Raw genomic sequence first — 12,176 nt, forward strand, 5'->3', positions numbered from 1 at the left:
TTTCCTAATTCTGCACAGGATCATTATAGCAGAAGACATGAGAAAAGTCCCATAGCTATCACCAATTGCTCAAGAGGTTTTCACACAATAAAGATTTGGACAGTATAATAGCAGTGTCGCTGGAACATTAGCAAAAGTATATACATTCCAGTTACCTTTGATTTAGCCATAATCACATATGTATGCCTTTTTTGGACAAAAATATATATTTTTATAAAAAACTGATCATCCAACTTTAATGATTTCATATATGGATTCAAGAGTGGTAGTAAAAGGAACAGACCCAATGATGACAAGGCGATTCAGGGACAGAAAAATCAAGTTCCTCAGGAAAAAAAAAGTATAAAATTAGAGATTCGAACAGATTTGTTCAGCTCTATCTCAATCTACCCACAAATTATGACGTTAAATGGGCTCTTGGATTTATAAAGGCTTCAATGGTCTCGTCACCCCACTTGTGGTCTATTCTCAACTGGGAAAGATGGTTCTGACTCCCTCACACAAAGCAGTCTTGCTTGGCCTTCTGAAACACTTGATATTTCACTTTTAAAAGCAGCCTTTTTGGTTCTGTATGTAGGTTTATTTTAACTAACAGATAAAAGAAGAGAGAGTCAATTAGCATTTTCCATCCCAACATCACCTATCCGCACAGCTAAAACTCTTCATTCAATCTGCTTCTCCACAATCCCTTATTTGCTAAAGTTGGCGAAATTTGCGAAGGCATCTTGCTTGGGCTGCACAGTCCCGGAGGCCACGGCCATGTTGGGCATGCCCATCCCCATGGCGCCCGTCAGGCCCATCCCAGCAGTTGACATCCCTATGTTCATGTTCATGCCCAGCATGCTCTGGTTCATCATCGGAGCATTTCCAAGAGGGGCCATTCCCATGGTGCCAGTCATCACGCCGGGCATGCTCATAGGCATGGGTCCCGCCATCAAAGGGTTAGTTTGTGGCCGGACGGGCAGCATGTTTGATGGAGAATTGAGGTTCACAGCTCCAAAACTTTGAGTCATTACATTCAGAGGCTGCTGCATATCTATCAGAAGAAAAGAGACAACAGGACTTTACCAATCTGAATTTTCAGATTCACAGGACAGAACGATAACTTTCCTGACCATCAATCCTTTCTGCCCCAGTAAAGGTCCCTTACAGCGGGGCGTGGTGGCGCACGCTTGTAATCCCCTTGCTTGGGAGGTGGAGACAGGAGGATCGCGCAGGTTCGAAGCCAGCCATGCTGGCTTAAGAGACCCTGTTTCCAAATAAAAAAATATAAAATAGGTCTGGGAGTGTAGCCCGGAGGTAGAAAGGCTTCCACGAACCCCAGTACCACCAAAAAAAGAAAGTCCCTTCCAGTGATTTTATAAGAGAAGCCAGTGAATCTGCACTGAATACTGTTGGGAAACATTCAGGGACTGATGGTCTTGGTTTCCCAGAGATGTGGGAGCACTAAGTGCAAAAGACATGACCTCCAAACACTCCGACAAACCTATTGTTGAATTTTATCTAACGAATTGTCAAGAGTAAGCATTCACAAAGATTTATACAAAAACCATGGAGTAACAAAAAGCCAAAAATGATTTGAATAACCTAAAAGAGAAATTATACGCTGATAATGATGGATAATTAAAAATCTAAACACCAATTGAGCGTGGTAGTGCCGTCCTCTAACTCCAACTACTGGAGAGGCCGAGGCAGGAGGATCACAAGTATGAGGTCAGGCTGGGCAACTTAGCGAGACCTTTCAAAATAAAGGGGCTGAAGATGTGCTCAGTGGGAGAGTACTTGCCTAGCATGTATGAGGCCCTGGATTCAATTTCCAGTGCCACCAAAAACCAAAAACCAAAACTAAAAATTTTTTCCCTAAGAATATTTAACAGGAAAAAAATCATAACCTAATGTCAAATGAGAACAGCAAGAAACAACGGAGATAAACAATCCCAAGAATTTAAAATATGCTTAGAAAAGATGGAAAAAACGATTATCTCAAAAGCACGGAACTGAAACGCTTTTTGTTTCTCCATCATCATTTGCAAAAACAGTTGTACAGCAAATATTTTTGTTTTAGTGACAGGCCGTCAAAACTCACATTACAACAAGTGTTACCATAACGAGAGCAGATCATGAAGTCAATGTGGCAAGAGGGATGAGCATTACGCAAGCAGACCTTAAGTGAATACACATAGTTAGCTGTACTTCACTACAGTCTGTTACATCTGCACCGATGCTCAAGGCAGGCCAGGCATCAGGGCAGGAGATGCCCAGGACACAGAGAAGTGTGACGTGCAGAGGAAACGCTCAGGACACAGAGAAGTGTGACGTGCGGAGGAAACTCACTCTGCTGCTGCATCATGGCGTTGAGCGATGGCTGCTGGGGTCTGGAAGGCTGCATACCAGGTAGTAAGTTGTCTAGGCTGATGTTCACACTGGGGTCAGACCAAGTTGAGGGCAGGGTTTTGCTGACTGACTTCTGGACCATATCTGTATTCTGATTATAGAGAGGATTAGGCTTCTGCAGCACTGTGCTAACACTTTGCAAAGGCTGGAAAATAAAAAAAATGCTCTAAAAATTAAGCATCTGTTCTATAAGGATTGTCAAGTGGCAATTTAATCACAATAATAAATTTCTGAAATCCAAAGGAAATCACAAATGCTCAGTACTAAGAAGGTCTTCAACACTCTGAATCATTAAGCTTCCCAAACAGGTCCCTCTGAAGTCCCAATTAGGGTTGGGGTAAAATTTCCCAACAGTGCATCTGCACTAACAATTATGCTCCCATAACCCGAAGTCTAGAAGCCACCATCCCTGGTAAACTCCCAGGCAACTACCAACTTCAGGTTAGTATAGCTTTAAGAAATGACACAAGTGGAAATTACTCTCAGAAAACAGAATGACTTCTCATAGACAACTTTCCTCCCACACAATCCTGGTGGACTCTTCTACTGCCTGAAGTGGGCAACACTAGGGAGCCTGGAGCGTGTGTGGACCATTTAGGAGAAAGAAGCAGAGGTGCCTGGTGGTTACTGAGGGTAACTACAAAAGAAACAGAGAAAAGGAAAAGGACTCGGAAGGATAATCCGGAATGCACCAAGGTGAAGAAGCATAGTACAGTTACTATCAGCACTGCACACGCAGTGGCTCTGTGTTTCAAGAGGCCAGGCCTCACAGAGGCCTGTTGTGACGGAGCAGTCACCTTCTGCTTCTTCCTTCTCTTCCTTCAGGCTGACACCCAAAGAGGAGACTCAAACACCTTAAAATGAATAATTAGCCGGGCATGGTGGTGCACGCTTGTAATCCCTGCGCTTGGGAGGCGGAGATAGGAGGATTGCGCAGGTTCGGAGCCAGCCACACTGGCTTAAGAGACTCCATTTCCAAATAAAAAAAATATATAAAATAGGTCTGGGAGTGTAGCTCAGAGGTAGAAGGGCTTCCAGGAACCCCCGTACCACCAAAAAAAAAAAAAAAAAAAAAAAAAAAGCATCACACAGATATTCTAAATAGCTTCAAAGATAGCAAGTTCCTCAAACAATTCACAGACACATATTTTACAACCCTGAGTTTGTTCAAATTTTAACCTAGTATCAGCTAATTTGGATTTAACTATAAAAGAGTGAATTAAGAAGCATCTATATACTTTTGTGTGTGTGTGTTTGTGGTACTGGAGATGGAACCCAGGGGGCATTCTGCCTACGAGCTACACCAGCCCTAATTCTTATTGTTTATTTTGATAAAGGGTCTCACTGAGTTGCAAAGGGCCTAAGTAGTAGCTGAGGCTGTTCACGAACTGCGATCCTCCTGTCTCAGCCTCCCAAATGCTGGGATTAGAAGTGTGAACCACCATGCCTGGCTCTCCATCTAGTTTTTTTTTCAATCAAAACAAATATTAAAGGAGAAGTGTATATGACGATTATATAATGTAAAGCATATTTGGAATTAAAAAAAAAAATCAACCCCTGGAGAATACTTTTCCACATTAACAATGACTGTTTAAAAACAAATGATACTTAGGAACAGGCCCAGAAAACAATGTAAGTATTCCTTACACTTAAAAACAAAATTTAAACACTATTAAATACCAATATGGCATATCTTAATACATTCTCAGCATTTTCCTCCTGTGGGTACACCACATTTGGTTTTGACAGGGCCTATGAGATGGGCAAGGGGGCCTTGCCTTCTAGAACCCAAATGCCTGTACATCGGGAAAGAGTATAAGGTAAAGGTCAGGAGCAGAACTGGTTGTGCCTCCTACTGATGTTTTGGTCCACAATGGACCAAGAAAAATTATATCTGCTAGGGCAGCTGAACCACCTTGGCTGTGTGAGTACACTATAATGTTCACATAACAAGGACAATGGCTACTGGTGCATTTCTTGGACCATATTTGTTGTTAAAGCAACAAGTGAACACACACACATACACACAAGGCGTGTTTATTTCTGTCTTAGACTACAATAGCTCAAAGATTATTAAACACAATTCCCGGGGAAGCGATGCCTTACCTGTGACCTCGACATGGGCAAACCCAGTCCTACAGTGTTGGTGCTCATCAGAGAGAAATTCATACTCTGGGAAGACGTCATGGTTGCTTGGGATGAGCCCATAAGATCAAAGAGATCCGCAGAGTTCGAGGCAGCTGGGGGTGGGCCTAACACTGGCTGTGAACTGCTGATGAGCTCCGCTCCCGGCTGGGGCGCTCCAGCAAAGAGCTCGCTGCCACCGGCAGCCGCGGGGCCGGACGGGGCTTGGTTGAAGGCACTCCAGTCGCCAAAGTCTCCATTCCCACTTGTTGCTGCTGCTACGAAAGAAAGGGCCACAAGGGTAAAAACTTTCTGAAATGCACCAGAAAAATGTAACAATCTCTGAACTGAAACTAATTAGAGCCGATTCAAAGTCCATCCCGATTAACATCTGCAGGTACCATCTCCATCTGGAGGTTATTCCTTCTCATGAATATTACACGAGTGTTAACAAGGTGGCTAAGAAGAAAACTCAAACTCCCACAGATCAAGTTAAAACCTAGCTCTTGGAGCTCTGAAGGGGACACATAGAAAATACTATAAAAACTTCTGTTTCATCAAGTTAGCATATCAAATATGCTTCCAGCTAAACAAACACAATCCAGCCCAGAACTCAAAAAGCAAGGAGGAAATTCTAAACTGGTTGAAAATTTTGTGGGAAGCTCCAGAATCCTCCTCAGTAAAGTCAGAAAATGCAACTTAATGTCTGGAAAGTTTCAAGAACAAATCAAACTATGATTTGTAGTTGTGTTTATGTTACTTGGGGTTGAACCCAGGGGTATTCTACCTCCAAACTACACCCCAGCCCTATTTTGTTTATGAAACAGGGTCTAAGTTGCTAAGGCAGGCTTTGAACCTATGATCCTCCTTTCTCAGCCCCCCCAAGGGATTGGTCAGGTCCCTCCCTTCCCCCACAGGACCCTACAGTGGAGATAGGAGGCGGAACCCCAGAAGCCAGAAGCAGAGATATCACGAGAATCCAGGTGCCTTGAGACTCCAAACATCACGAGACAGACTCCAGGCATCGTGAGACTCGGGATGTCGGGAAAGAATCAGCATTCCCATACTGCTGGCCCCCCAACCACCCCCCTGCTTAAAATATGGGTACTTCTGCTCTACCACATGACTCTGACTGACCAGGGACACTGGCTGGCTCTGCTGACCGCGTGGCTCATCGGTCCATTCCCCCATGGCCGGCAGACCCACTTGAAGGTGCCAGGTTTGATTAAAGCCACTTTTTATAACCTGGCTGGTGTTTACCTCCTTCACGACTCCCCAGCTCAATTTCAATGTTACACCAAGTACTGGGATTTACAGGTGTGTATCACCATGCCTAGTGTGTGATGTAATTTTTAATCAGAAAAGGTTGGAGAGAACACCCTTAAGAATTTGTGCAGGTGAAATCAACTTGCAAAGGTGTTCTTTCTAGCTTGGCTGCGCTTCCGCTGACACAAGGGCAGGGGCCACAACAGAACCTTAGTGCTCGCTCGCCTCCAGTGAAACTGTCCAATTTATTTAAATAAGAGGGGGAAGGAGAAATTGTGCTAACACTAAAACACACAGAAACACGTCAAGTCACTGAAAAGCCTGAGACTGAGCATGCGCATTATGAAGACTGACGCAGGTAAACTGACCGACGTGGCAATGGCAGCGTGGGTCTCATGCCTTACTATGTGGCCCAGGCAGGCCTTTCTCACCGCGGGGCCTCACCTTCCAAGTCTGCACTGTGAAGATCATGTAATCTAATGCATGCAAGCGCTGTTTCAGATGTCACGGTTACTTTGGATTAGTTGTGAAAGTCCGGGCGAGGGCCAAGGCACTGCACCCTCTTCTTTGGGCATGCCACATAAAAGTTAAGTCAGGCTTCTGTGACACTGCATACTTAACAGTACTATTTGAAACACAATTAGTAGTAAGGCAGGTGATACTTTAAAAAATTGTTTTTAAGCCTACATAATGGCACATTCCTGTGATCCCAGTACTTGAGGGGCTGAGGCAGGAGGTTTACAGGTTTAGTGCCAGCCTCAGTAACTTAGTGAGACACTATTTCAAATACAAGAAAGTAAATGGGGCTGAGGGTACAGCTTGGGGGTAAAATGTCTCTGGGTGCAATTCCTAGTTATCCCCCCTCCAAACAAAAGAACTGTTTTCAACTGGGCTGTACATGAGCCTAAGTGGACAAAACTTTTTGTAAGAAAAGGACAGATGAATAAGAATAACTGGAAGCTGAAAATGCAAAAGGTGAAGAAAAAGCTAATAAAAACTGTCAATGTGAGGTGAACACCAGCTCTTTTCATGTACCACTTGGAAATACATTTTATCTAGCTAAAAAGTAATCAACCACCTTAACACTGAACCTTATTATGCTAAGTATCAAAAAGAACAATAATATTATTTCTTTGACATTATCTTTCTCAATTATATTACAATGTAAGCACACTCAAAAGAGAAAACAAGCCACTTAGAACTCCTAAGCTCTACACAATTTAAGACAAGAACTGGGCTAATACTCATTACCTCCAGGTTTTATTAAAATGTGTCCTTAATTTTTTTTTTTTTACAAAAGAGACTTTTTAGAGATTTTACAGTTAATATTACATATTAGACAATTTGAAGTCACTAAAATAAAGCTGCTGGATAAATGTAAACTCTATGCTCATTTCTATTTGCTTGCTCTGTAGAGCAGAATATGACTGGAAAGTGGGCAAAGTGCATCGCCCCACCTGAACTGAGGATCCGATGATTAATCATGGGAGAAAGTGAGTTCTAGTGGGGCATATACTGTTCAGAAATGATTAATCATCGCTGCAACAGTTTCAGCCCCTGCGCAGTGTTGACCAGGTTATATTAATCACACACACACAGTTGAAGAGATGCATCAATTTGGCAACATTAACATATTCAAATTATTTGCATAGTAGGCAACTTTATATAAATAAAAACTTTGAGAATTACACAGGGAGTCTGCAAAATTAGGGCAACGTTTATTTTCCACGCTGACTTGCCTAAAGTAAGGTATCAACCCTTAGAAGGTGTAATCACACTTCTAAAATGAAGCAGTTAATTACTCAACAATTCTGGTTTCTGGGCAACACTTGAAATTTGCAAAAGTAGGCTGTCAAAATAATCCCAAACCACATTATTAAAAGTTATACATTTCTCTTCCTAACTCCTCATGAACCTAAATCAGACATTACTAAATATAAAATTTAATGCAGCTTACTGTAACAATAGATTATACTACCTGTAAAAATTAATATACTAATGCAGTTACATTTCTCATTGTCTCACCTTGTTTAAGACTTTCAGAGCTAAATTGTTAAATAATCTCTCTCAAACTTTAGACTGTCTAGATTTTATTAAACAAACATTACAACCATTTCATAGTCTACTGGGAAAAAAGATAATACTAACTTAATCTCTATTACATTTATTTCTATAGAATTGTTTTATCCTTATAAAGAACAGCAACAAGCAGCATCATTCCCAGTTTTATCGCATTTTTTTCTTGTTTATTTCTTTTTTTTTCTTTATTTTGCCATACTGGGGATGGAAGCCAGAGGCGCTCTGTTACTGAGCTACACCCCCAGCCTGCCTTATGTTTTATTTTGAGACAAAGTCTTGCTAAATTGCCCGGGCTGGCCATAAACTTGAGATCCTCCTGCCTTAGACTCCAGAGTAGCTGAAACTATAGGTATGCGTCACCATGCCTGGCTATTCCCAAAGTTGGGAAGGTTCATTCCTGAAACAAACTAACATAAATCTTTATATATATACATATATACATACACACACACACACACACACACACACACACACACACACACACACATATATATACTTTTTTTTTTTTTGTGGTACTGGGGTTCCTGGAAGCCCTTCTACCTCCGGGCTACGCTCCCAGACCTATTTTTATACTTTTTTATATTTAGAAACAGGGTCTCTTAAGCCAGAGCTGCTGGCTTAGAACCTGCGCGATCCTCCTGTCTCTGCTTCCCAAGCACTGGGATTACAAGCCTGCACCACCACGCCCGGCTAAAATCTTAATATTTTTGATTGCTAAAATAAGATTACTTGTATTTGGGTATGGTGGTGCATACCTGTAATCCCAGTACTTAGCTGAGACAGGAGAATTGCAGGTTCACAGCCAGCCTCAGCAACTAAGAGAAACCTTCTTTCAAAATAAAAAATAAAATGGGGCTGGGGGGTAGTAAAGAGGTAGAACGTCCCTGGGTTCAATCCCAGTACCACTCCCTTGACACACATAAAGATTACTTGTAATTATTCACATCCTCCCTTCAAAGCTAAACAATAATTACAAATGAACATGGATGATTTTCTTAAAATGCTAGAGCAGTATACAGCCATTAATTCATTTGGAATATTTAAGACATTGGTATTCACAAGAATACCTTGTGAATAAGTTTTCAGAAATGCTGAATGATAAACACAAGGGTAAAAGTGCACAATGAAGACGGTGTGTGTGTGTGTGTGTGTGTGTGTGTGTGTGTGTGTGTGTGTGTATTCTGATAACTGGTAACTGGCCAGCCCAGATGTCCGGCCAATCAAATCACCTCATACCTTGGGAAGGGAAACTGCCTGATGCGGCAGCTGAGCCAAAGTCAGCAAATCCCCCGAATAAATCAGCTGCTCCTCCTGGAAGTTAAGAGTGAGGAAAAGTCAGAACTAGAGCACAACCACACAATTTCAGAAAGCTTTTTAGCACCATACAAACATCCCAAAGAAGAGGCCTCAGGCCCTCACAGAAGCCCCTTGTGGGCTAGGTTTCATGTTGGCATGCTTTGCAAGGCACTTCCTCAGCCCTCCACTGGGTGAGACAAGTCCACACAGCACTCGTGGGTAAGGCATCCTAGCAAGGGAGGGCAGACGGGAGAGCCAATCTTCCACGGCCACTTACACCTGAGTGAATGCTGCTTGGGAATAAGACGTTCACACAACCTGTAAATAAAACGCACAATCTCTGACTAGACCTGGACTTGGCTGAGATTACAAGTGTGCGCCACCACGCCTGGCTTCACATATCAGATTCTTAGAAAAACTCTTATTTATAAACACTCCACAGGTAAGAATATCCTTATCTACAATTTTAACAACATTATTTCAAGTTTTAATATTCTATTTTCTCTAATTATGAATGAATTGGCCAAAGACATAAAAACCTTAAGTAGTTGTCCTTACTTTTTGTCTGTCCTTTAAGATTTCACCTCGTAAGAGTCACCTCTCAGAAGTCTAGAGCAGCAGTTCAATTATAGTGCTTTTAGTGTTATGTGAGCATTATATAGGTTACATCACAGCTGCTTAGCCCGCAGTGCTTAGAAACCAGCCAGGTGGGACTGGAACATCTGGGCTGCACTCAAATACCACCAGGGACAGCTTTCAACATCTGGTGCCATTTCTGAATTGTCTTATCGCTGCAAGACATTCTGCCCCATCTGCTACACTCAAATGGGTTAATTAAACTAGAACCATCTCCCCTCCTTAATAAATGGCCAGCAGTAATAAAAGAAACAAATCAGTTTCTGATAGATGCATACATGGTATTTCTTGCACATTTACTGTAGCCAACAACCACGGGGCATCACTGATTCCTAAGACTTCGCAACACTACAAGCGTACACATTCACGCACATCTCCTTACTCACCAGTGAACTAATGCCTACCAGTTTTTACTCTCCTACCAAAACTAAAGCTTCTATTTTTCAATTCATCTGAAGGATAATATCAAAGTGGTTCGTTTTTCTCTTCCTAAAAGGTATATACACCATGACAAAATGTGTCAAGGAGGCACAAAGAACAATGAGCTAGGTGTTAAAGCTATATAAATGAGCACATACATCAAGAAAAATGGCAGGAAAATGAATGCCATAAAGAGTTGCTGTTTAATATTCATGCTTGTTTCCATATTGTTCTTTCATGTTAAAAATATTGTAAAAGTAAACTGGTAACAGAATAATTTTTTTTAATTTTTATTTATTTTTTTTATTGTGGTCCTGGGGTTCCTGGAAGCCCTTCTACCTCTGGGCTACACTCCCAAGATACCTATTTTTTATATTTTTGTTTGGAAACAGGGTCTCTTAAACCAGCGCGGCTGGCTTCGAACCTGCGCGATCCTCCTGTCTCTGCCTCCCAAGCGCGGGGATTACAAGCGTGCGCCACCACGCCCGGCTGTAACAGAATAATTGATTACTATAACATACAATTAAAGGACTTGAAAACTGAGATCATTTTAATTTGCTTAACCCATGCACTGAATAAATACCATTACGTAATTTATCATGACAAGCAAGTAGGTATTTTCAAGTACAAAAAAAATGTTGCGGATTAAAGCACTGAATAACATAGGTCAGAACTTAAAATGGGTAAAAAAAATTACCCTTATGTTTTTACTTTTCCTGAATTTATTATTTGGATCAATACCTATACTTTGATTGTTCTGCTGCTTGTCTACCACCTACGCTGATATTATACAGGGCTCATAACTTATCTACAGTAACTATTTCTTCCCATACATATTCAAGAAGTTTGACTTCAATAAGACTAATTTAAGAAATCCAGGGCAAATACTGGAAATCGCACAGAGCTATTTTATAAACTGAAGTTACCTTTCTTTGATGTGGACTTGACCTTTTCTTAAATCTCACAAGTACTACATAGTATGCTGCAATTAGTATTTTACATATAATAATCTTTTAACTTTGTGAACTCTCTCAAAAACGTAAAATCTCTATTTTATTTTATTTTTGTGGGTCTGGGGATGGAACCCAGGGGTATTCGACCCCCAAGCCACACCCCCTGCCCTATTTTTTATTCTTTATTTTGAAACAGGGTCTCATTAATTTGTGGAGGGCCTCACTAAGTAGCTGAGGCTGTCTGAGAACTGAGATCCTCCTGTCTCAGCTTCCTGCATGCTGGGATTGTAAGCGTGTGCCACCATGCCTGGCTTAAAATCTCTCTTTTATTTAGGAAAAGTTTCTCTCCTAGGAGGGACAATCTATACTGATACGTATGATATGCACACTGACGCTTTAAGTTCAACAGAAAATTCTATGCTTAAGCATTTCCCCAATATCTAAGAAAGTAAAAATAAAAGTCTATCAGAAATTGCTGCATTTGGAAGACTGCTAATTTTCACAGCACTATCCTGCAAGAATCCCACATGAGAGCTGTCATTATAAATGAACCATTTCCATCTGCCTTTTCAGAGCAGCAAGGAGGTTATTTACAATCACCAGCTGGGAACTTGTATTTTCCAAAGCAATACTGTGAACAAGAAAAATATGGCCAAACAGTGCTTTAACTACAAATGGAAACATTCTTTAACAAAGAATTTAATTTGGCTTATATTAAGAAAGACTGATGTATGAAGTATTCGTATGTAAAATTAAAAGAAATGACAAAATATAAAAATTTTCTAAATATATAAAAAGTATCCAATAACCTATGAGAAGTTTAAAAAAATCACGAAGTCTGAATAAACTAACACAGAATAAAAGGGACAAAGGAATGTGAAGAGGCGAGTCACAAATGGCCTAAGGTACAGTGCTCAGGATCATTCATGAAACAAGCGCCAAATAATGGTTTTCTCCTTACCCAAAAGGAAGACTGTAAAGGTGCTAGTGTTACTTTAATAATAAAAA

At 41.1% G+C, this 12,176-nt stretch overlaps 1 protein-coding gene across 6 annotated transcripts in view; it reads right to left on the minus strand.

Annotated features, from left to right (window-relative positions):
- Nucleotides 1-689: 689 nt before the first annotated feature.
- Nucleotides 690-12,176, minus strand: part of CLINT1 (clathrin interactor 1) — a gene marked incomplete at both ends in the record, with an annotated part of 63,864 nt that continues 52,377 nt past the window's right edge. The window contains 4 exons of one of the 6 annotated variants that reach the window (XM_080698263.1): nucleotides 690-1,036; nucleotides 2,335-2,485; nucleotides 4,501-4,790; nucleotides 9,100-9,174. In XM_080698263.1, coding sequence (XP_080554389.1) covers nucleotides 690-1,036; nucleotides 2,335-2,485; nucleotides 4,501-4,790; nucleotides 9,100-9,174 — 863 coding nt within the window. Of the gene's footprint in view, nucleotides 1,037-2,334; nucleotides 2,540-4,500; nucleotides 4,797-9,099; nucleotides 9,175-12,176 lie in introns of all 6 variants that reach the window. The other 5 variants (XM_080698261.1, XM_080698262.1, XM_080698260.1 and 2 more) reach the window with 5 other exon arrangements.

The sequence above is a fragment of the Muscardinus avellanarius genome (genome assembly GCF_963383645.1).
Source record: "Muscardinus avellanarius genome assembly, chromosome: 7".
NCBI classification, from domain to species: Eukaryota; Metazoa; Chordata; class Mammalia; order Rodentia; family Gliridae; genus Muscardinus; species Muscardinus avellanarius.